General features: G+C 44.7%; 2 protein-coding genes across 12 annotated transcripts in view; one reads left to right on the top strand and one right to left on the bottom strand.

Moving 5' to 3' along the window:
- The window catches only part of PGGHG (protein-glucosylgalactosylhydroxylysine glucosidase), a 34,504-nt gene extending 30,548 nt beyond the window's left edge, over positions 1–3,956 (bottom strand). For 2 of the 11 annotated variants that reach the window (XM_061609882.1, XM_061609881.1), the window contains exons 1-3: positions 2,395–2,594; positions 1,386–1,651; positions 495–705 (exon numbers count right to left, since the gene is read on the bottom strand). In XM_061609882.1, coding sequence (XP_061465866.1) covers positions 495–705; positions 1,386–1,651; positions 2,395–2,465 — 548 coding nt within the window. In that variant the 5' untranslated portion in view covers positions 2,466–2,594. The other 9 variants (XM_061609872.1, XM_061609874.1, XM_061609875.1 and 6 more) reach the window with 9 other exon arrangements.
- Positions 3,957–16,505: 12,549 nt separating this feature from the next.
- The window catches only part of LOC133377971 (uncharacterized), a 95,801-nt gene continuing 87,217 nt past the window's right edge, over positions 16,506–25,089 (top strand). The window contains exon 1 of the mRNA XM_061612758.1: positions 16,506–16,783. The gene's annotated coding sequence lies outside the window, so the exon portion shown is untranslated. The remainder of the gene's footprint in view (positions 16,784–25,089) is intronic.

Raw genomic sequence — 25,089 nt, 5'->3', positions numbered from 1 at the left:
TGGCAGCAGCTCTCAAGGCTTGAGGTAGGAGTGCTTCCAAGGACTACCTAGAGATGCCAGTGGCTGAGCTTGGAACCTTCTGCGTGTAAAGTATGTGTGGTACTGTTTTACTGCTTTAATTGCACTATCTGTAAACTGTTATTAACCATTAAGTGTATGTTTAAATGTTTTAATATCGCAAACAGTTTAATTCAATTTTAAATGCAGATTTTTTGTATGTTTCAATTGTATGTATTTGTTTTTATCTGTAAGCCACCTGGAGTTCCAGTTTTGGAAAAAGGGCGGGGGAAAATAAAGATAACAACAACAACAACAACAACAATAATAATAATAATAACAATGATAATAATAACAATAATAACAATAATACCAAAGAGCTATGGCCTTTTCCCACAAACCATGAGAACTACCCAATTCCTTCTGCCCCACTGTCTTTAAATTTCAATGTGCCCTTTCAACACAAGCTGAACAAACCTTCCCATGATGATACTCACTGAGCTCCCTGGAAATCTGGCCCTCTATGCAAGTCCAAGTCTGGACTCTCAGGTGTGAATTGGGTCTGAAGAGTCACAGTGATGGGCTGACCTTCAAGAGCTGACCTCTGGATGGTTATGCTGAAGGCCAGAAGTTGAACAAGGGATTGGTGGGCATAGATTCTGTGAGTGGCTGTACAATCTGAGGCCTGGATTGTGTGGCTATAGGTCCCTGCAGGCAAAAAGAAAGAAGGTCACTGTTGGGGTAAGAACATTTAAATGCAACTGACAATTCAGTTCTATTCTTTGATAAATAATGTGAAAAATAATTTTTCATTTTATTATTTACTGAAAGCTTAAGAATTATATTAGGCACTTTACGGAATTGGGGGGGAAATAGTCCAGCAGTATAGGAAGGCAGAATAACATTCTCCTGTTCTTGAGCACTTTCTATTGCAATTAAAAATTTTATTGCCATCTTGAAAAAAGTTGATCACATTTGAAGCCCAGACTTTCTCTGGAGTGGTACAATTTGGGCTCCTCTTAAGCTTTCTTTTAAAACAGGTTAAGGTTGCAATCCAATACACACTTACCTGGGAGAAATTCCCATTGAATCCAGTAGAGCTTACTTCTGAGTAGACATGTATAGGATTGTAGCTTAAGTTGAGAGACTGTGATTGGCCCAGAGCTACTCAGTGTGCTTCATGTCTAAGTGGGGCTTTGAATCCCGGACATCCCTAGCCCAATCCCAACATTTTATATGCATTTTATATGCATTTTGCCTCTTTAAAAGTAAGAGCTTCCTTTAAAAAAAACCCAATTTCTGTGCTCAGTTAAGTAGCCCAGTCATGGCGACATTGCTATATGTGCAACAAAAAGCAGGACGAAGGTTACAACATTGATGGCATTTACCTGTCTTAGTGTCCAAGGAGAAAGTCTCACCTAGGCTGTCCTCAGCAGCTATGCTCATTCTGACATTAACAGGACTGGGGACATCAGCCCGGTGAGTGTCTCCAACTGCTCCATTATACACCCCATTGATATGGAGGATGTCCCTGTAGACACGGGTGCCCAAGTAGGCATTGGTCACTGTTGCAAGGAGACGTGGATCTGAGGGCAGAGTGCCAGAGGAGAACACAGCAGGATCATCCTCTGCCATTGCTACACACCACAAGCTGCTGCAAACAATGTGATAAACCCCAGTTAATATATCAGCAGTCGAAAAACATTATTTGTGTCATCACAACCCCAAATGAAGGCTTGCGGAATGGAACACAGATATGGAGCTGGATGGAGTTGTGAAAGCTATGTTATTACAAAGAAGCTGAAACAGATTATAGAGGACTCTTTAACATTTGGATTGTGTCCATGTTTAGCAGAGAGGGAGGCACAAATTCTCTTAGATAATAATTTTGAGAACTGTAACTTTTGTCACCCCTGTAGGGTATTCCCTCTTCTATGCAGCATTTACAGGTATAGGAATCCTGCCCTTTTTGGCGTCTGGCCACTCACTGAAGAAGAGTATTTGTTCAGGGAACACCGCCCTGCTAATTCCAGTCTCATGCTCCCACTATGCTTTATGCATGCAGGCCATAAGCATGGTGGCTGTGCCTACTGGCTTGAAATAATGTTCTTTTTCTTTTAACTAGCAAGGCTCTCTCTTTCACACAGTTACGAAATCAAAATGGAAGAGAGGGAGAATTTATCTTTCCCTGTCTTTCTGAAGGCCAGAAGAAAGGTTTTCAAAGACCATATGTTAACCAAATAATCTGTTTTTAAAAGTTGTATTCACAATAAGATGTGTTTCATTGGTCCTGGCAGTAGTCTGACCTCACAGGAACATCTGCAGGAATTTTTCCAAAGGGAGTGCAAAGTACATAACATACATAGATACATAAATAGCATTAGAAAACAGGTATACCATTTCTGGTAGATCTGGTGACTGAGTGGTGGTGAGGCCTGAGCCCCAGGTCTATCAAGCTGAGTAGTCATCACTTTTGAGAAACTTGTATATTCCTGATTGACATCCCCCACCCATTTTTTCTCAATTGATAGACCTACTGTCCATCAACAGTCTTGGTGTTTGGACCATTTTTTTCCATTCATAGATGTGAATCTCTCAGTTCTTTCCCTTGCTCCCTTCACCCTCCCCACACAGCTTCACAGGCCAATTGCATTTCCCTAAAAAACAACAACACTGCAACACACCAGGAGAGAAAGCTGTAGGGTTGCCATAGGCTACACCAACTCCCACTTCACTCCAGCCAAATAAGCATAACACTGGACTACTTTGTGGAGGTTAGGATGCTCCATGCTTTCTCGGCCACTCATCAGGATGTTTTTTTTTACTGGCAGGGTAAAGTTTTTTAGCAATAAAATAAATCACTTTTGTGCGTACAAAACAAAACCCGAGTTAGAAAGATCGTCAAGAACTCGTCTTTCCTACAGCCTTTTGTGTTTGCATACGATTGCTCAATCACAACTACGTTTGTTTCCCATGGGGCAGTAATCACTTCTTCCCTAGGAAAGACAAAAAGAGAGAGAGAAGATAGTCTTAAAAATTAACCAGGAAGTTTCTTCTCCAAATGGGAGTGTCACTCTAAATTTCTTTTTGATAATTGGCTGGCTCTGATTTCTTATTGCTATGACTTCATTCATTGGCTACAAACGCCGAAAGGCGAGCACAGCCTAGCGTCTTGCAAGGCAAACAGCGCCCGCCCATTTTGCCTCCTGTCTGAGATTCTACAAGACACGCCTTTTTATTAATTATAATAATTATTATTAGTAAAAGGTGGGACTCAGAGGATTGTGGATCAATGCCCTCCCCCTCCCTCACGGACATCTATCGGCATAAGGCAGCTTCCTGTCTTCCAAAAGGAATTGCCAAAGCTATAAAGGGAACGTAGGCCGATCTTGGGAGGAGTTCCCCTCTCCTCCTGCCACGTTGGCGGCTGAGGAGAACTCTCACCGCTTTCAAAGTATAGCACTTCCCTGGCGATTTTTCTTGCAAAAAGATTTACCTGCTTTAAAAACTCCCTCTGGTCGCTCGCTCGCGGCATCAGCCATAGAAAACTTTCTTTAGCACCTTAAGAAGGCCGTTCAGCGCGATCCTATACATCTCTACTCAAAAGTAAGCGCCATTGAGCCAGATCGGGCTTACACTCAAAATGCACACACTTACCCCGGAATAAACCCTATTTGACTCAGTGACACTTACTTCTGAGTAGACGTGTAGAGGATCGCATTGGAAGCTTTCGTGGGCTAGAATCCACTTCGTAACACAGGCAAAGATAGAACGGACCTGTTCTGGAGGTGCCCGGGAAAAATAAAAAGTTGTGTCTTGCCTTGTATTAGGTTGCTGAGATCGGTATAGCTGGTGCTGATGGAGGTGGAACCGCCCGAGGGGGGGGGGAGAGATCGCAAAAGGAGGTCCCTGAAAGTGCGGGAAGGAGAAGGAAATAATAGGTTTTGAGCACGATTGGAGGAATTCAACTTCGAGTGTGTGAGACAATACTCTTTCCCAGTGGCGTCACTAGGGTTGGTATCACCCGGTGCGGTAACTCATGGACCTCCTCCCGTACCAGACCATACAGAATCCTTAGTAATGTTTTTGTACTAATGTTACTCGTCAATTGTAATTCCCGTATATCACTGAATGTAATAGCACACACACACAGAGCCAGCTGTGGGATCATCACACAAACAACCTAGAATATTTTTTCCCTTTCACAAGGACATGCAAAAGATTGAACCCAGGACCTTCTGCATGCAAAGCACATGCTCAGCCTACCACTGAGATATAGGGCAGAAAAGCACTCACTGTTCTGCTGGCCTGGGGATAATTCTGAGGGCCAGTGGGAACCACAGATGTGATGGGAGGCAGGGAGAAGTGAGTGGGCAAAGAGTGCAGGTGCAATGCTGAGGTGCCGTCTCAGCAAAACTGACGCCAGTCCTAGTGGGTAAGCCCCATTCAACAGGGTGGGATTTACTTCTGCGTAAACATGCACAGGATTGCAAGGTGGGGGGGAGCAGCAAATCCCCCCTCCCTCAGCCCCAGCTTAGCCCTTCCCTACTTTAAAGTTGACAATGAGGACACTGAACTTGTCAAGGATTATCAATACCTTGGCACAGTCATTAACCAAAATGGAGACAATAGTCAAGAAATTAGGCTAGGACTGGGGAGGGTAGCTATTGGAGAACTCACATGCAAATATGTATCACTGAACACTAAAGTCAGGATCATTCAGACCATGGTATTCCCCATCTCTATGTATGAATGTGAAAGCTGAGCAGTGAACAAAGCAGATATGAAAAAAATCAACTCATTTGAAATGTGGCGTTGGAGGAGAGCTTTGCGCATACCATGGACTGCGAAAAAGACAAATAATTGGGTGTTAGAACAAATTAAACCAGAACTATCACTAGAAGCTAAAATGATGAAACTGAGGCTAAGAAGGAGCCGGCCCGGCCTGGCCTGGCCTCCACTGCCACCGCCTCTTCACAGCTCCTGCTGAGGCTGCCAGGCTGCTCGAGTGCCGTCTCCTAGCAACCACGCCTGGCCCCGCCTGCTCCTGAGACGGCGCCCATGCAGCCTGGCAGCCTCAGCAGGAGCCATGAAGAGGCGGTAGTGGAGGAGGCCAGCCCAGGCCAGGCCAGCCCAGGCCAGGCCAGCCCAGGCTGGGCCGGCTCCTCCTTAGCCCCGGACTCCCCCCAGGCCCCTGGAGCTGGACCGCCGACTAGCTAAGCAGCTGGGTTGGGGAGGAATGGGCCACTCGGCTGACCTTCCCAGTGCCTAGGGGCGGGGCAGCTTTGGGTGTCACCCCTCTCATGGTGTCACCTGGGTGTGGCCCGCACCCCCCACACCCCCTTAGTGATGCCCCTGCTCTTTCCCTAGTTATCTGAGCATAAGAAACATGAGACGGCATCGAAAAGGGCTGTCCTGAACTTCACTGTAGTATCCTGACGGTTTTCCTCCCCTTTGCTACCATATACGTCAATTTCACTTCTTAACTTGGGAGTCAGACCCACTAAATTCCCCCCTCCCAGCTGCGTCTGGATGGTTGAAAACGTGTAAGTCTGGCCCTCAGTTAAAAACTGGTATTTGCAGAGAGAGGGAATCCCCCATTGGCGCTCTGTGAGTCAGTCACCAAAGTGAGGAGCTCAGCAAATAAAGGGGAAAAGTTAATGCAACAGTAGAATTCCCGTGAAATAATTGAAATGTTGTTTTTGGACAGATCACCTGAAATGACCTTGTGGCACCATGACGGAAGCTTTTTTTTTTTTTTTTTTGGAAGGGGGGAATTAGAGTTCACAGTATGCCATAGTAAATTTGTTAGCTAACTGCTGCCTTGAGAGATGCCTCCAAATGCCACACTGGGTGTTTTCTGCTTGATTGGTGGTCCAGGGAGTCCAGTCTAGGCAAATAACGTGTCTCATTTCAAGTCACGAATGGCAGGCGCGGTTGTCTTGAAAATGAAACTGTGAACCTGGTCTATAAAAGAGAGTGTGACCACACCCAGAACAGGTCAAATACCATCTCCAGGTCTAGTTGCATCACCTATCAACATCCATTTTGTCTGGAATATTAGCTGTCTTCCAGCTCATTACTTGGTGCATGCACTGCCACAGTTGGCGAAGCAGAGTTGTGTATAATCTGCATACTGATGGCATTTTCCCTGAAATATCTAGACGAGCTCTCCTACTGGTTTCAAAAAGATCATAAATAGCAAGTGGGAGGGGAAGCAGATGGGATGCCATGGGGTAAGAAGTCGTTCTCCAGTATCAGTTTTTGAAACCATTCCATCAGACAGGAGTGAAGCCACTAGAGCATAGTGTCTTAATTTCCATCTTAGACAGGTGACCCAGAAGAATACAGTAATCCATGATACAATAATAAAAACATCCTCTGTCTCTTTACCAAATAAGGAGATCAAACTGGGCAATCAACGCAATTATACCTCCAAACCAGCCTGAGATCCAGATTGAAATTGGATCAGTGTTGTTCAGGGACAAGTAGAGCTAAAAAGCCACCACCCATTCTAGTATGTTGGACAGGAAGATTTTTGCCTAGTTGGTAGTCGGTAAAATCGTCCAGGTTCAGGGAAAGTTTCTTCAGAAGTAATCTTGCAGCTGCTTCCTTCAAAGTGGCTGGGACACCCTCTTGTGGCAGATAGCTCATATCCCTGTGCAAATGGTTCATGAAGTCTTTGTGTATCACATAGACAGAGCTTGGAAAAATTACTTTTTTAAACTACAACTGCCATCAGCCCCAGCCAGCACAGCCACTGGATTGGCCTGATGGGAGTTGTAGTTCAAAAAAGTAATTTTTCCAAGCTCTGCACATAGAGAAACATTAATCACTGCAATCCTTGGGGGGAAGGACAGGATATAAATTTAATTATGATGATGATGACAATAAACAAGGAATGTAATGGAAAGTGCCTTGTGACATCTTAAGATGGTGATGTCTTATTGCACACTTAAAGGTGAGAGGGAAATGCGGCAGTGGTAGTAACTGCACGCGCAGTATTGCACAACATACAGTATGTGAGTCCAAAGGTCATGAATGTTACAGGGCATTGAAAGGGTTAGCCCTGTGTTGCCATTATCACTGATGATGATAATGTTCCAAATGACATCAATTTAAATGAGGACCAGAAGATTAGAAACATCTTATTTATTTATTTATTTAATTACATTTCTAGACCGCCCTATAGCAGAAAGCTCTCAGGGCGGTGTACAACAAATAAAATCACAATTAAAATATGAGCAAGTGTGGAAAAAAAAAATATATATATAGTACAATTATAAAACATTAATAAAATTGCCATTGAGATTTATAAATTAAGATCATATTAAGTTTAGAATGTTAAATTAAAATATTTAAAAATTTACAAAATTTAAAAAGCCTGGGCGAAAAGGTAAGTTTTTACCTGGTGCCGAAAAGATAACAGAGAAGGCGCCAGGCGTATCTCGTCTGGGAGGGCATTCCATAGTTCGGGGGCCACCACCGAGAAGGCCCTAGATCTAGTTGTTGATCTCCGGGCCTCTTTATGGGTTGGGACCCGGAGAAGGGCCTTCGACGTCGAGCGTAGTGAACGGGTAGGTACATAGCGAGAGAGGCGCTCCATCAGGTATTGCGGTCCAATGCCGTTTAGGGCTTTATAGGTAAGAACCAACACTTTGAATCTGGCCCGGAAACATATCGGTAGCCAGTGCAGCTGCGCCAGGACAGGTGTTATATGGTCAAATTTCTTTGTCCCAGTGAGAACTCTGGCCGCAGCATTTTGCACTAGCTGAAGTTTCCGAACCATCTTCATAGGTAGCCCCACGTAGAGTGCATTACAGTAGTCCAATCTAGAGGTTACCATAGCATGGATAACTGAGGCAAGATGCTCCTTGCTCAGATAGGGTCGTAGTTGGGCTACCAGCCGGAGCTGGTAGAATGCATTCCGTGCCACCGAGGCTACCTGAGCCTCAAGTGACAGGAGCGGATCTAATAAGACCCCCAAACTACGTACCTGTTCCTTTAGGGGGAGTGTAACCCCATCTAGGACAGGTCGAACGTCAACCATCTGGGCAGAGGGTCCTCCCACCAACAGCATCTCAGTCTTGTTAGGATTGAGTTTCAGTTTATTAGCTCTCATCCAGCCCATTATCGCGGCCAGGCAGCGGTCTAGTACATCAACAGCCTCACCTGAGGAAGATGAAAAGGAGTAGTAGAGCTGCGTATCATCAGCATATTGCTGGAAACGCACTCCAAAACTCCTGATGACCTCACCCAGCGGCTTCATATAGATATTAAAAAGCATGGGGGACAGAACTGAACCCTGCGGGACCCCATATTGGAGTACCCAGGGACTCGAGTAATGTTCCCCCAGCATCACCTTCTGGAGACGATTCCCGAGATAGGAGCAGAGCCACCGCCAAGCAGTGCCTCCCACTCCTAAATCCGTAAGTCGCTCCAGAAGGATACCATGGTCGATGGTATCAAACGCCGCTGAGAGATCAAGGAGAACCAACAGAGTTACACTCCCTCTGTCTTTCTCCCGACAGAGGTCATCATACAGGGTGACCAAGGCCGTTTCTGTACCAAACCCCGGCCGAAAGCCCGATTGAAATGGGTCTAGATAATCAGTTTCATCCAAGAGAGCCTGGAGTTGGCGAGCGACCACACGCTCTAGAACCTTGCCCAGGAATGGGACATTTGCTACTGGCCTATAGTTGTCCAAATTATCAGGGTCCAAGGAGGATTTTTTTAGGAGCGGTCTCACCACCGCCTGTTTCAGGCAGGGTGGGACCACTCCCTCTCGTAAAGAGGCATTAATCACCTCCTTGGCCCAGCCGGCTGTTCCATTCCTGCTAGCTTTTATTAGCCATGAGGGGCAAGGATCCAGAGCAGAAGTGGTCGCCCGCACCTGTCCAAGCACCTTGTCCACATCCTCGAGCTGTACCAACTGAAACTCATCCAATAAAACAGGACAAGACTGTGCTCTGGACACCTCATTAGGATCAACTGCTACAATAATGGAGTCAAGGTCCCGGCGGATGTTCATGATCTTATCACAAAAGTGTCGCGCAAACTCATTACAGCAGGCAATCTTGCAGACTTTTTCATGGCTGGCTGCATAGGCACATACTGTGAGAGACATGTACCCACATCTAGTGGACACTCACTCCATATGTCCTTTGTTGCATTTCCAAGTGTGCACATATGCTATGTTTTCTGTATTAAAGTTTATTAATAAATATTTTCTTACCACTTTGCTGGCAGAACATTTCTTTGCTACTATGACGGTATGTGGTCATAATATTCCCATGTCCGTTTGTACTAAAAGAGTAGAGTGAACTTGTGCTTGGTCATCTGCGCAGGGGGGGTTAATAAAAAAACCCCTCTCAACTTTTCATTTAAAATCAGAATTATTTTCACTCCTCTGCATAACAGCGTCTAGGTGAGAGACATACTGGCAGGTAAAGGAGGTGGTTAGGCTTCTTGATCTCCTGGAATGCAGCACAGTTGAGTAATGTGGAGCAACGCCCTTTCCAACCATGCTCATTTTTAAGAAGCAGTGTGTGTGGAAAGATCCTTTTCTACCTCTGGGTATGCCAGAAATGGAACCTAGGCTTGCTTCAAATTGAAATGTCTCAAGGTTGACTCTGAGGCTCGTGGAGCACTTCTGTGTGACAGCCTCCCTCCATCACAAACTTTGACCGCTTGTTATGCGTGTGGACTGTGAGGCTGAATTGGACAGAATTGTGGCCTCCTTGTATGCGCTGCAGTCAGAGTTATGAAATATGAGTCCACAGAGATCACTAATATGCCTCATTAATACAGTTTTAACAAGTGCCCTTGTTCTTTCCTAGCTGCATACCAAAGACAACCTAGGCCTGCAGGAACAGACGAGGAAGACAGCAGAAGAGAGAACTGAGGTTCAAGGTTTGTATCTTAAACATTGCACAATGCCCACAATATGCACTGTGCCTTAAAGGAACTAGTTCTTTAAGGTACAAGGGATTAGAGGGATATGGACACAGGTGTGAACAAAAACATTGACTTTATGAGACTTTTTAGTTTGTTGCTTTATCTTGTCTCTATCACACAATATCTGATGTTTTCCCTCTCTGAACTTCGCTGCACTTGCCTTGAGATTCTGTTGCTGTTTGGTTTGGTTGAATTTTATTTTATTGTTATGTTTATAACTGATATATGAAGAAAGAATGCTGCTGCTCTGTTTGACGATAACTGTAAAGGGAAAAAAACAATAAAATGTTTGTTTTAAAAAGGGGAATTAGAGACTTGGATTGCCTCCCCCCACCAATCTTTCCCACACACATACAATCTGCAGAAATCACAGTACCAGCATCCTCTGCATCACAGATTGAGTCATCTCCTGGAGATATCGTTGCTGCAGTGCAGGGGATCAAGATTGCTATGGACTATACAACTGTAGGTTTGTGGAAGTTATAGGTGCATTTGGATTGACCTCAAAGGCTGACCCAACCTCAATCTTTTTTTATTGTTATCTCAAAATAATAAAAATGAGTAACATTTATTAATTAATTTATTGTTACATGTAGATCCCACCTTTCCTCCAAGGAACTCAAAGTGGCATACATGGTTCTCCCCCACCATACTTTATCCTCACAACAACCCTGTGAGGTAGGTCAGGCTGAGAGACTGACTGGCTCAAAGTCACCCAGTGAATGTTATGGCTGAGTGTGGATTTGAACCCTGACCTTTCAGGTCCTAGTTGAGCACTCTTACATTTATAGATATTTCCAAAAAATAATAAATGAAACATTCCTGGAACAAGAACCTAAAGATGAGATGATAACAATCAAGTTATTGATAAAGAACCTAGACATAAGATGATGATAATAAAGTTATGATGAATAAAGCAGACTTGAAGGTTACATTTATATTGACTTGATGCTAGTGGGCTGATACTACATATGAACACATGAGGCAAATTCTTCATATCATAGAAAAGAAGGCATATGGTTATACATTATCCTGAAATTTACCATTCCAATAGTTAACAAGCTTATTGAAAAATGGTCTTTATTTGTAATTTTGTGCATTTTGTATGAGAAATGTGTACGCTTTGTTAATAAAGTAATCTTCCAGACTTAGCCATTCTATGGTGTTTGGTGATTCTGCTAATTGCCAGTGCTGCCCGATATATAATCTAGCAGCTAATACTAAGCTTAACATCAGCTGTAACTCACCTTGTTGGTTTTGTTTTCTAAATAACACAAAATTTTATTTTAACAGGGAAGAGTTTGGAAGAGCATTTATCATGCATGGAGGAGGTACTTCTCCATAAGAAGACATCACAGCAAGCCAAAAAAACAAACTGCCAAGGATTCTGGGCAGAGGAGGAAGAAGATGGATGGCTAATGGTTTTCAAAACATGATCCTTTTTCATTAATTCCATTGTGATACTGTGACACAACATTTATTTTATTTAAATGTAACAACTGAAGAACATTAGCTGTTTAAATGTAACTTTATCATAGTGGACCACAAAGCATCACAAATGTATCAAAGTAACCATATATAAATTATGAGCCAGTGTGTTGCTAATAAATGCTGTTAGAAAAAAATAAACCAGAACTATCACTAGAAGCTAAAATGATGAAACTGAGGTTATCATACTCTGGACACATAATGAGAAGACGTGATTCATTGGAAAGATAATAAAGCTGGGAAAAACAGAAGGCCAAACAAGAGATGGATTGATTCCATAAAGGAAGCCACAGACCTGAACTTACAAGATCTGAACAGGGTGGTTCGTGACAGATGCTCTTGGAGGTCGCTGATTGATAGGGTCGCCATAAGTCTTAGTTGACTTGAAGGCACATAACAACATAACAACAACAAACTCGATGTGTGCACAAGTTCAACAAGTAGCTTGGGGCCCACAAAACCATAACCATAACACACTGTAATATTATTATTGTTGTTGTCTTGCTGACTGCTGATGAGGGGACAGACTGATAGTGGAAAGGGATGGTGTTTTGTTTCAACCTAGGGGACATATTATTTTATTGTTTTATTGTGTATATTTGTTTTTAAGTATGCTGTACCTTACTTTGAAATGTTTGTATTAGTGATCTATGTTAGCAGTGCCATGAAGGTAGGTAATTGCTGTTCATTATAAAGGTCGACTAACATCCCACCTTTGAGGGATGTTAGCAATAGGGAAATGGGATGAAGCAAGTTCTTCAGGCTTTGCATAAACTGGGCCTTGAAGACCTGGCTCTTCAGGCAGGCTTTTGGGGTGGGTTAGGTTTTTATTGTTATGGTTTTAAATGTTAATGTTTTAATGTATTGTTTTTATCTTGTACGTCACCCAGAGTGGCTGGACATCCAGCTAGATGGGCGACTAATAAATTTATTATTATTATTATTATTATTATTATTATTATTATTATTATTATTATTATTATTATATATTTATTTTAGGGGGGTTAATTTGTGTTTTTGTAATTTGATTTTGAATGTTTCTTATGTTGTTTCTATTATCTTACTTTTGTAAGTTTATTTGAGACACTTTCATATAAATACAATTAATATTGTATTTCATAATACATTTCATAATGTTGAAAAGTTGTTTTTGCTTATATTTATGTCCCTGTTTTATTATTTTTTGTTATTAGGAAATTGTTTTTGCAATTGTTTTTGAGATGTATTTTTGTTCACCTTGTTGTAAGCCGCCTTGAGCACAATTTTATGTGGAAAGGCGGCATACAAATAAAATGATGATGATGATGATGATAATGATAATAATTTAAAAATATGTATGTATTGCATCTATGTTTCACCTTTACTCCAAAAAGCTTAAGGCAGCATATATAGGTCACCCTTCTGCCTCTTATCCTCTCAACAATCCTGTGAGGTAGATTAACCAGAGAGACAGTGACTGGCCAGTGAGTATCATCAATGAGTGGGGATTTTTTCCCAGCTGTTCCTAGTCCTTGCCTGACACTCTCACCCGCCTTCCCCATCCTGGTTGGCCACTGTGAGACCAGGATGCTGGACTAGATGGGGTGAACAGTATGTTGCTAGATGGACCAATGGTGTGACTTGGTCTGACTTTGCATAAAACAGCTCTGTATATCATCCTAAATCATCTTTCCCCAATCTGACACCCTCCAGATTTTTTGGAATTCTACCTGCCATCATCCCTGACCATTGGCCATGCTTTCACTGGGGCTGATGGGAGTTGGGAGTCCAACGACATTTGGAAGACACCAGGTTGGGGAAACTTGTCCTACATTAAAAGCCATGCATTGGTCTTGTTTGCCACGTAAAACAATAACTTTGAAAGCTTGTTCACACATTGCACTGAACTAAGGTACAAGCTGTGTTCTATACACTTGTACAAGTGTAGGCCCCTTCCAACTCTACTATTCTATGATTCTATGATCATCATCTTCAAATCCTACCTCAATTCATTGTACATGGCTTGCCCCCCCTTCATTTTATTCTCACAACAACCCTGTGAGCTAATAGGTTAGACTGGCCCAGGCAGGGTTATTCAGTGTGCAAAAATTATCCAAATAGGATATTTTTTAATTGCGCTATCGACCTGCTTACTTCCACTCTGACTGGCGGGATCTTGCAAGATAGGGAAGAGATGGGGGCACACTTCACATTATTCTACTACCCTCTGTGTGTGTGTGTTTAATTTTAATGTTGTTTTAGGCGATTAAGATGTGCAGCAGTCAAGGCCAGCACCTTGTAGGTGTTTTTTAAAAAAAGTAACTGAAATGTAATTATAGTGATTCCTTTTGAGAAAAAGTAAAGTAACCAGTTACTTTCAGAGCAATTGTAACAGTAATTACTACTTTTTGGGCCATGTAATTGTAACTGTAATTTATTACTTTTTAAAAGTAATCTTCCAAGCTCTGCATTTCGTGCATCTGAAGTGGACTCTAGTCTACAAAAGCTTATACCATAATAAATGTGTTGGTCTTTAAGGGGGCACATGAGTCTCCGCCTGCCTTGCCCCCTCACTCCTGCTCTTTCTGACACATTTCTGGGGCTACCCTTAACCAAGAAGACGAATGTATTTGGTTTTTAGCTGTTGTTGCTTTTTTAAAAATGTTACGGTTTTGTTGTCTTAATTTTTTATAAATTGTTTTTTCCTGGTATTTTGTATTTGTGTATTCTTTGTAAGCTGCTTTGGGGGCCTTTTGGATCAAAAGGAGGCCTAGAAATAAACCATAACACAAGACCATTTGTTTCTTTAGTTTCATAAGGTTCTGTTAGCCTACTCTCCATCCCTCCTTCCCCTTTCCCCCCAAACTGTTTTACAAATTGCAATCTACTTGTGTGTTGAGTTACATATCATTTGAGAAATCCTAATTGCCACAGACTGTGCTCTCCACTTGTCTTCCAAGGCATCACAGGCTCTCAGTATTTATTCCCTCATGTGCACCTGACTGTGCACTTTTTCTTTTGTGCGTGCTAATTATTTATCTTGCCTAGCAAAGATGAGTGATTTTTTTTCTGTTTCCATGCAGAGGTGGGCTTCTCTTCTATTATAAGCTGGTCTTTTATTCTATCCAAAGTCCTTACAACCTAGTCTTCTGTACGACTAAATGGCAGTAAAGTCACACATAGCAGGGCTTACTACCTGCTAAAGGTGTCTAAGTTTTCTTCCACAGGATCTAACAGAGGGAAGATATTTCTGGAGCTGTATTTGTTGCAGCAAAAACAACTAGAGGAGTATGACTAGCTGATTTATTATGGCAATAGTTAGTGTCCTCTTCACCAGCTCCATGAGGGGCTACCCTTGGCTGGCACTGCACTAGTATTCTCCATGTTATCCTCTATGTCAGGGAAGGGGAACCTGGTGCCGTCCAGATATTGTGGTCCACAACACTTCTTATGTCTGATCACTGGCTATGCCGGCTGGGGCTGATGGGAGTTAGAGTTTGACCACATCTGGAGGGCAATAGCCACCTCTGCTTTAGCTCCTTCTCCTAGAGATGTGACTGTGGGAGGAATTTTTATTTGTCAAATAATTTTATCGTAATTTACATTTTTAACCACTCACTCTGTTTTCTTTAGTCTGCAGTTTGGGTGTTTCAGCCCCTCCCTCAGCAACCTCACTCCTGAATCTCCCAGTTCATTCCCCTCCAGTACTCTCAGGTCCTGGGTGGTGCAAAGAACAGGAGAGAGGGTCAGACAGGAAGCTGCTGCAAGATTGCAGTTCTTCAGCCCACATAAAAGGGGGACTGACTCCTGGGAATGCTGGCTGGAGCTGAAATGAGTCCAGCAACATCTGGAGGGCCGCAGATTCCCCATCCCTACTCTACATGGAGAGGGGACAAAATGTGAATAGTGAGTTTAGATGGCTGCAATTTGCGACAATAGCAAAGCTTAAAATGTATCCAAAAGAAATATCATTACATTTTATATGCCACCTTCCCAAGCAGCTCATGGTGATGCACATGGTTGTCCTTATCTCCATATTAATCCTCACAACAATCCTGTGAGGTAGGTTGGCTGAGAGTCAGCAATTGGCCCATGTCACCCAGTGAGGACCATGGCTGAGTGGGCATTTGAACCCAGGTCTCCAGGTCTTAGTCTGACACTCGAACCTCTACATTCACAAGAGTAACTGGCAATTACAGAACCATTTTAGCACTGCTTAAGTACTAAAGCCCTTGTCTCAATTCAAGCTCAAACAGATAAAATCAAACTTCTTGATAGTGACGTAAGAGAAAATATTCCTTTTGGGATCTTTTTGTAGGTACTGCAAATAACAGCCATTCGACAGGGAGTAAAGTATCAGCAGTTTATTAGTTCAGAACTAAGACACCAGTCTCTGAAATGAGACTGCAGTCCCGAAAAGAAGAGGCAAGTCACTTTTATACCGTTTACATTATAAACTTTGCCTAGTGGTCTCAACCTCATAGACACGTCATGGTATCCATGGAGATAGTTCTTTGCATAGATAAGAACTTAGCACTTTGCATAACCACAGAGGCTATATGGTACAAACAAGCATGCAGAAATACTTTTGCAAAACCACAGAGGCACACTGTCTAGGACAAAGCAGGCTAAAACAGACTGGAACAAACTTTGTGGTTAATAAAATAAGCTGAAAGAACAGGACGTGGTGCCCTGCTACTCCTGAAATCACAGGGCAGATTTTAATGTGTATGTCTCTTGCTCGTCTGGAGCCTATGTCTATCAATCACATGGTCTCAGAAATATGGGGTAACTTTGGCTTTTATCACAATAGCCATGTTGTAATTCAGCATTTTCACATGGGCCTTTTTCTTGGAAAAGAGTAGGCCACTAGAGGAAATAAAAGTTTATTATCATAATAAATGTATTAGTCACTGAAGATTGTGTTTTATTGTAGTTACTTTTCCTCTGCTCCGGAGGCACGAAGATGCGTGCCTGAAAAACATAAACAAATATAAATCACCGCTCATGGCAAGGTTTTTTTTGGAGGGGGGGGAACTTCTGCACGGGAGCGTGATCTACCAAAGAAGGAAAGGCGGTGGGGGAGAAGGGTTTGCACAGGACGATGAGAGGTTACGGGAGCGCAGCAACCTGGGAGGGGAAGGAAGGCGCCTCCTTGTAAATGCTCCGCGGCTGCTGCCCGCTGCGTCACCATCTGCCCAGCCTCCGGGCTCTGTGCGCGACTTTCCCCTCTATGGGGAAGATATAAAAGTCGCCGAGAAAAACAGCCTGTTCGCCATGCGAGGAATCACAGCGAGGAGCGACGGGCGTGGCAGCGCAGCCACCAAGCCACGGAACAGAAAGGCGGCCTGCGCACTTTGCGGTAAAATGCTTGACTCCCTCTACGCGTGCGCCAGGGTGGGTTCTGCTGGTCGGTTGCGTTTCGTTTTGCGCGTGGTCCCAAACCGGCGTTGAAAAGCATCGTCTGAACCGGTTTCGCGGAGCTGATCTCTGAATGCCGGCTCTCCCTTCTCCTCGTCCCCCGCCGCCTGTAAAGGGAGGAGGACGGTGAGGGAGGGGTCGAGCCACTTGCACAAGGTTGCTAAGGGTTGGTGTTGACTTTTGTAACTTTTCCGGTGGGGATGTTCCCCTGCTCCCCTCGACCCTGGCCTTCTCTACCGGGGATCTTGTATCGTTGGGCTGGAGCGTATTTCTGCGAAGCTGCTATCGCTTTTACTGCTGGTTTGGTTTTGTGCTGTAAACGGATTTTTTTAAATACGCATTTTATTTTTGTTACTCCACTTTGAACGCTGTTGCAAAAAACAAAAAAAGGATAGTATTGTTTTATAGGAGAGCCGGTGTGGTGTAGTGGTTAAGGTGTTGGACTACAGGGTTCGAATCCCCACACAGCCGTGAAGCTCACTGAGTGACCTTGGGCCAGTCACTGCCTCTCAGCCTCAGAGGAAGGCAATGGTAAACCCCCTCTGAATGCTGCTTACCATGAAAACCCTATTCATAGGGTTGCCCATAAGTCGGAATCGACTTGAAGGCAGACCATTTCCATTCATTGTTTTATAAGAAATTAATTTGCCCTGCCTTTAATCTTGCTGCCATGTTTGCTCGCTTGCAGGGAGGAGAATAGCCAGTGCTTCGGTTCGCAGGGGCTCAACGGGGCCGAAGCCAGTCTTAGAACCTTATCGCCCTGCTCCATGAGCCTTGTGTCCTGCTATGGTTATTCAGTAGAGAAGAAGGTCCCAGGTTCGATCCCTGGTGTCCCCAGAGAGGACGGGGAGACTCTCCCTGCCTGAAACCCAGGAGAGCTGCTGCCACGCACTGTTAACTGAAGCCAGGTATATGCAGAGTAGGGTGCCCATGAAAGGTCTTCATATATGGGAGGATAGTGTGGCCTAGTGGTTAGAGTGTTGGACTACAGCCTGGGAGACCAGGGTTTGAATCCCCACACAGCCATGAAGCTCATTGGGTGACGATGCTGAAGTTGGTTCCTAGTTCCCAGTTCCCAGATCCTTATTTGTGTGAAATTTCAATCACTAACAAAGAAGAAAAGTTGACAGCTACAGCAACGTCAATCCAAATTTAACATGCCCCTGAACCCCAAAATAAATAATGGGGTACCTTGTATGATATATTGCTGTAATCAGGAGACTCTCCCTGTCAAGACTGACAATAAATTTATACAATCAAAATCATCAGGATTCTGATATTATCATAAATACATAATGATGTCATAAAATCATGAAAAATAAGTAACTGGGGGTACACGCCCCAAAATCTGCTCTGGACCAGGACAAATCATATATCCCAGGAAAGGGGAGGGTGTCCCCTACGAGGTGCCACTGCGTCCCGCCCAGCCATGAGCTTCTGCTGGGAGCAGGGAACATGGGAGGGCATCTATCCAAAACCTAAGCAGACAAAAACACACAGGAAAAAACAAGTAACTGGGGGTACACGCCCCCACATCTGCTCTGGGCCAGGACAAATCATATACCCCAGGAAAGGGGAGGGTGTCCCCTACGAGATGCCACTGCGTCCCACGCGGCCCAGAGCTTCTGCTGGGCGCAGGGCACATGGCAGGGCATCTATCCAAAACCTAAGCAGACAAAAACACACAGGAAAAAATAAGTAACTGGGGGTACACGCCCCCACATCTGCTCTGGGCCAGGACAAATCATATACCCCAGGAAAGGGGAGGGTGTCCCCTACGAGATACCACTGCGTCCCGCCCGGCCCAGAGCTTCTGCTGGGCGCAGGGCACATGGGAGGACATCTATGCAAAATCGAACTGGACAACAACACGCATAAAAAAATAAGTAACTGGGGGTACACACCCCCAAATCTGCTCTGGGCCAGGACAAATCACATATCCCAGGAAAGGGGAGGGTGTCCCCTATGAGGTGCCACTGCGTCCCGCCCGGCCATGAGCTTCTGCTGGGCGCAGGGCACATGGGAGGGCATCTATCCAAAACCAAAGCAGACAAAAACACACAGAAAAAAATAAGTAACTGGGGGTACACGCCCCCAAATCTGCTCTGGGCCAGGACAAATCATATACCCCAGGAAAGGGGAGGGTGTCCCCTACGTGATGCCACTGCGTCCCGCCCAGCCCAGAGCTTCTGCTGGGCGCTGGGCGCAGGGCACATGGCAGGGCATCTATCCAAAACCTAAGCAGACAAAAACACACAGGAAAAAATAAGTAACTGGGGGTACACGCCCCCACATCTGCTCTGGGCCAGGACAAATCATATACCCCAGGAAAGGGGAGGGTGTCCCCTACGAGATACCACTGCGTCCCGCCCGGCCCAGAGCTTCTGCTGGGCGCAGGGCACATGGGAGGACATCTATGCAAAATCGAACTGGACAACAACACGCATAAAAAAATAAGTAACTGGGGGTACACACCCCCAAATCTGCTCTGGGCCAGGACAAATCACATATCCCAGGAAAGGGGAGGGTGTCCCCTATGAGGTGCCACTGCGTCCCGCCCGGCCATGAGCTTCTGCTGGGCGCAGGGCACATGGGAGGGCATCTATCCAAAACCAAAGCAGACAAAAACACACAGAAAAAAATAAGTAACTGGGGGTACACGCCCCCAAATCTGCTCTGGGCCTGGACAAATCATATACCCCAGGAAAGGGGAGGGTGTCCCCTACGTGATGCCACTGCGTCCCGCCCAGCCCAGAGCTTCTGCTGGGCGCTGGGCGCAGGGCACATGGCAGGGCATCTATCCAAAACCTAAGCAGACAAAAACAGGAAAAAATAAGTAACTGGGGGTACACGCCCCCACATCTGCTCTGGGCCAGGGCAAATCATATACCCCAGGAAAGGGGAGGGTGTCCCCTACGAGATGCCACTGCGTCCCGCCCAGTCCAGAGCTTCTGCTGGGTGCAGGGCACATGGGAGGGCATCTATGCAAAATCGAACTGAACAAAAACATGCATAAAAAAGTAACTGGGGGTACACACCCCCAAATCTGCTCTGGGCCAGGACAAATCATATATCCCAGGAAAGGGGAGGGTGTCCCCTACGAGGTGCCACTGCGTCCCGCCTGGCCCAGAGCTTCTGCTGTGCGCAGGGAACATGGGAGGGCATCTATCCAAAACCAAAGCAGACAAAAACACGCAGAAAAAAATAAGTAACTGGGGGTACACGCCCCAAAATCTGCTCTGGGCCAGGACAAATCATATACCCCAGGAAAGGGGAGGGTGTCCCCTATGAAATGCCACTGCGTCCTGCCCGGCCCAGAGCTTCTGCTGGGCGCAGGGAACATGGGAGGGCATCTATGCAAAATCGAACTGGACAAAAACACGCAGAAAAAAATAAGTAACTGGGGGTACACACCCCAAAATCTGCTCTGGGCCAGGACAAATCATATACCCCAGGAAAGGGGAGGGTGTCCCCTATGAGGTGCCACTGTGTCCTGCCGGCCCAGAGCTTCTGCTGTGCGCAGGGAACATGGGAGGGCATCCATCCAAAACCTAAGCAGACAAAAACACACAGGAAAAAATAAGTAACTGGGGGTACACTGTTGGTCAGTGAAGCATGCTGTGAGACTCACAGACAGGGTTTTTAGCAGAGAGAGAGAAACCTGAAGCAGAAGGGTTAAGCTGAAAGAACAGAGCGCCAGGTTTGCCAAAGTCAGCAGCTGGCTGGGAAGTAGATAAGGGATGCTTGCTGTGTCTCAGAGAGTGGGGGAAATGTCTGTGAAGAGAGAACTGTGTCTAATGTCTTTGCCTAGTAAAGACTCTTACAAGAAACTTGCCTGGCCTATCTTATTCCTGTTCTAAATGGCTCTTGGATTCCATCCTTGTATGATCTATACACGCACACACGCAACAGGGGTTATGGGCCCAGCTTATCATACATGGTAGCGGGTTCGAGAGCTGTTGACGTGGCGTTGTTGCAGAGAGAAACAAAGTGCAAGAATGAGGCAAGTAAGAGTGGGCAACATGGCTGTAAACCTGTTATCCGGGATGCCGATGGAGAGACTGAGTGCTGTAAACTACTCCAGCTGGAAATGGAGAATGAGAGCAGTTCTGATCAAAGAAGAGTTGAATGATGTCGTAGAAAACCCCCCTCCGGCAGCTCCTTCAGCAGCGTGGTTGAAGAAAGACAAGAAAGCGAAGGCTTTTATTACTCTGGGGCTGTCTGATTCTCAACTGTTGCTGGTGAGTAATGAGCCGACAGCTAATCAGATGTGGGAAAAGCTAAAAGCCGCTCATGTACAGCAAACTGCAGGGAGCAGGCTGTGTTTAGCACGGAAACTTTATCAGATGCGTTTTACAGATGAAGTGACTATGACAGAGCATCTGGCTGAATTTCGGAGATTAAATGCTGAGCTGCAAGATAGAGGAGTGCATCATAGTGACATTCAGATGGTTTATATCCTGTTATCTTCATTTAATCAAAAATGGGATGTGCTGGTCTCGAGTCTGGAAACTTTACCTGACGGACATCTGAATTTGGACTTTGTAGAACAGAAACTTCAACAAGAGTGGAATAGAAGACAAGGAAATAAGAAAACAGAGATAAAAGAGACTGTGACTGTGACTGAGCAACAACAAACTCAAGGAAGCAGGCAAGAGACTAAAATATGTTATTTTTGTGGGTCACGTGGACATATACAGAGACATTGTTTAAAGAAGAGGAATAACAGGGGCTTTGAAAGTCAGAGAACAAGCGTGAACTTTGTTTCTAAGGAGGACAATAAACTCATTAACTCTAAGTGGCTTCTTGACAGTGGAGCGTCTAATTGCCTAATCACAGACTCTAGTTTATTTTACACTTCAAAGCCGACGCAGGAGAAGCTTTATCTGGCTGACGGATCGACTCAGGACGCGATTGCAAGAGGCACGCTGAAGATGGGTAATTTGGGAATATTAACAGATGTATTACGGGTGTCTGGTTTAAAATATAACATTCTATCAGTGAGAAAATTGGCACAAATAGGTTGCAAAATTACATTTGAAGGGGATAGATGTTTTGTGAGAAAAGATGGTGAAATATGCATGCAAGGGAAATTACAGAATCAAATGTTCATGGTTGAGTGCAATCTTGATAAACCCATGTGTGCCTGGATAGGAGTTAATAAAGATAAACATGTTAATTGTTTCCATGAATGGCACAGAAAACTGGCACATGCACATTTCGAAAAGATACAAAACACCCCAAAACATAGTCAAGATTTGAAGTTAACACATTGTGAGCATGTGGATGAGTGTGAGGTATGTTATAAAACAAAAATGACTGTGACTCCGGTAAATAAGAGCTGTGAAAGTACAACCACTGGACCTTATCAGCTCATACATGTGGATTTGGCTGGACCTTTTCAGTGCTCAAAAGGTGGAGCAAGGTTTTATTTAGTGATTGTGGATGATTTCTCCAGATTTACACATGTGTTCTTATTGAAAAAGAAAAGTGAAGCAGAAGAGAAATTAAAGACATTCATACAGAGAACAGAAACACAATATGGGGTTGTTATCAAGAATATCAGAACAGATAGAGGTGGTGAATTTACCAGTAATTCATTTCAAACATATTTGGAAAAGAAGGGAATAATACAAAGTCTCACTGCTCCCTTCAGCCCATCCTCCAACGGAACGGCAGAGAGGAGGAACCGGTCATTGCAGGATTCATTGAGAGCAATGCTAGCAGATGCTGATATGAATAACACTTATTGGGGTGAATGTATTCTGTACACTACATACATTCAGAACCGTCTCATGCACAGAACAATAGGCATGTCTCCCTATGAGAAGCTGACTGGAAGAAAACCCAGGGTGAAACACATAGAACGTTTTGGGGCAAAATGCTGGGTACATGCTGCAAAACAGTCAAGAGCTCAAGCAGGACGCATTTTGGGATTTCAGAATTCATATTATAGAGTTTGGTTGCCTGAGAAACAACAAGTAGTGTTAAGCAGAAACATAAAGGTGATAGATAAACCTTGGAGAGACAGTCAAACAGTGATCCTAGATAGTGCAAACAAGCAGGAAGCAGCTGATGTTCCTTTTGGACAGCAAATTCCATTAAAAACTGCATTGACTGATCTAATACACGGTGGCAAACGTACTGTAAAAAGACTGAGAAGTGAAGACATGGCAATGCAAGATACAGAAATGCCAAGTACCAGTGCAGACACAGGTGCAGGTCCAAGTAAAATAGAGAGTGAGGAAGAAATGGAAATAGATAATGTTAGAAGGTCAGAGAGAAAAACGAAAGGTCAACCGCCTCAGAGATTCACATTTAATGTTACACAACATAAAAATGATGAGACAGATGAAATTCCAGTAGAATGGGAAAAAGAAGGACCAATAGACAAAGAAACAATGGATCTAATGTGGAAGTATTGTATTGAAGAATGAAATGTAAATGTATTATCAAATGAAAGTGAACAAACATGAATCTGTGAAATCTGTGTAAATAAAGAAATAAAGATACAAGAACTGAACTGAAAATGTAAATAGAAACTGTAAGAAAACAAACCATGTACTGAAATGTATTGTAATGAAAAGTTAATGTTGTAGAAATGTAATAATGAATAGTTTTGTAATCTGCGAGTCTCAGGTGGGGGCTGTTGGTCAGTGAAGCATGCTGTGAGACTCACAGACAGGATTTTTAGCAGAGAGAGAGAAACCTGAAGCAGAAGGGTTAAGCTGAAAGAACAGAGCGCCAGGTTTGCCAAGGTCAGCAGCTGGCTGGGAAGTAGATAAGGGATGCTTGCTGTGTCTCAGAGAGTGGGGGAAATGTCTGTGAAGAGAGAACTGTGTCTAATGTCTTTGCCTAGTAAAGACTCTTACAAGAAACTTGCCTGGCCTATCTTATTCCTGTTCTAAATGGCTCTTGGATTCCATCCTTGTATGATCTATACACGCACACACGCAACATACACACCCCAAAATCTGCTCTTGGCCAGGACAAATCATATACCCCAGAAAGGGGAGGGTGTCCCCTACGAGATGCCACTGCGTCCCGCCCGGCCCAGAGCTTCTGCTGGGCGCAGGGCACATGGGAGGGCATCTATGCGAAATCGAACTGGACAAAAACACACAGGAAAAAATAAGTAACTGGGGGTACACGCCCCCACATCTGCTCTGGGCCAGGACAAATCATATACCCCAGAAAAGGGGAGGGTGTCCCCTACGAGATGCCACTGCGTCCCACCCAGCCCAGAGCTTCTGCTGGGCGCAGGGAACATGGGCGTGCATCTATGCAAAATCGAACTGGACAAAAACACACAGAAAAAATAAGTAACCGGGGGTACACGCCCCAAAATCTGCTCTGGGCCAGGACAAATCATCCCAGGAAAGGGGAGGGTGTCCCCTACGAGGTGCCACTGCGTTCCGCCCGGCCCAGAGCTTTTGCTGGGCGCAGGGAACATGGGAGGGCATCGATGCGAAATCAAATTGGACAAAAACACGCAGAAAAAAATAAGTAACTGGGGGTACACGCCCCCAAATCTGCTCTCGGCCAGGACAAATCATATACCCCAGGAAAGGGGAGGGTGTCCCCTACGAGGTGCCACTGCATCCCGCCCAGCCCAGAGCTTCTGCTGGGCTCAGGGCACATGGCAGGGCATCTATGCAAAATCGAACTGGACAAAAACACGCAAAAAAATAAGTAACTGGGGGTACACGCCCCCAAATCTGCTCTGGGCCAGGACAAATCATATACCCCAGGAAAGGGGAGGGTGTCCCCTACGAGGTGCCACTGCGTCCCACCCGGCCCAGAACTTCTGCTGGGCGCAGGGCACATGGCAGGGCATCGATGCGAAATCGAACTGGACAAAAACACGCAGAAAAAAATAAGTAACTGGGGGTACATGCCCCCAAATCTGCTCTGGGCCAGGACAAATCATACACCCTAGGAAAGGGGAGGGTGTCCTCTATAACATTCCAGCTCATCCTGCCTGACCCAGAGGTTGTGCAGGGCACCGGGCGTGGATGAGAGCATCTACGCACAACCAAAATGGACCAAAATGGACAAAAACATCCTCTAAGAGAATCCATGGCTTCCTGAGTGGCCCAGAGTTTCTTGTGTGCAGAAGGAGTGGGTCTGAGTAACTATATTTGAAGTATTATATATCATACACAAATTCATACAGTTCAGGGTCCTCTGCAAGATGGCATTGGTTCCAACCCAGGCCAGAACATTTTGTTCATTCATGACACAGAC

Source organism: Rhineura floridana, chromosome 2 (genome assembly GCF_030035675.1).
Source record: "Rhineura floridana isolate rRhiFlo1 chromosome 2, rRhiFlo1.hap2, whole genome shotgun sequence".
NCBI lineage: Eukaryota > Metazoa > Chordata > Lepidosauria > Squamata > Rhineuridae > Rhineura > Rhineura floridana.
Note: the sequence above shows the minus strand (reverse complement) of the source record. Positions and strands in the feature narration are given on the sequence as shown.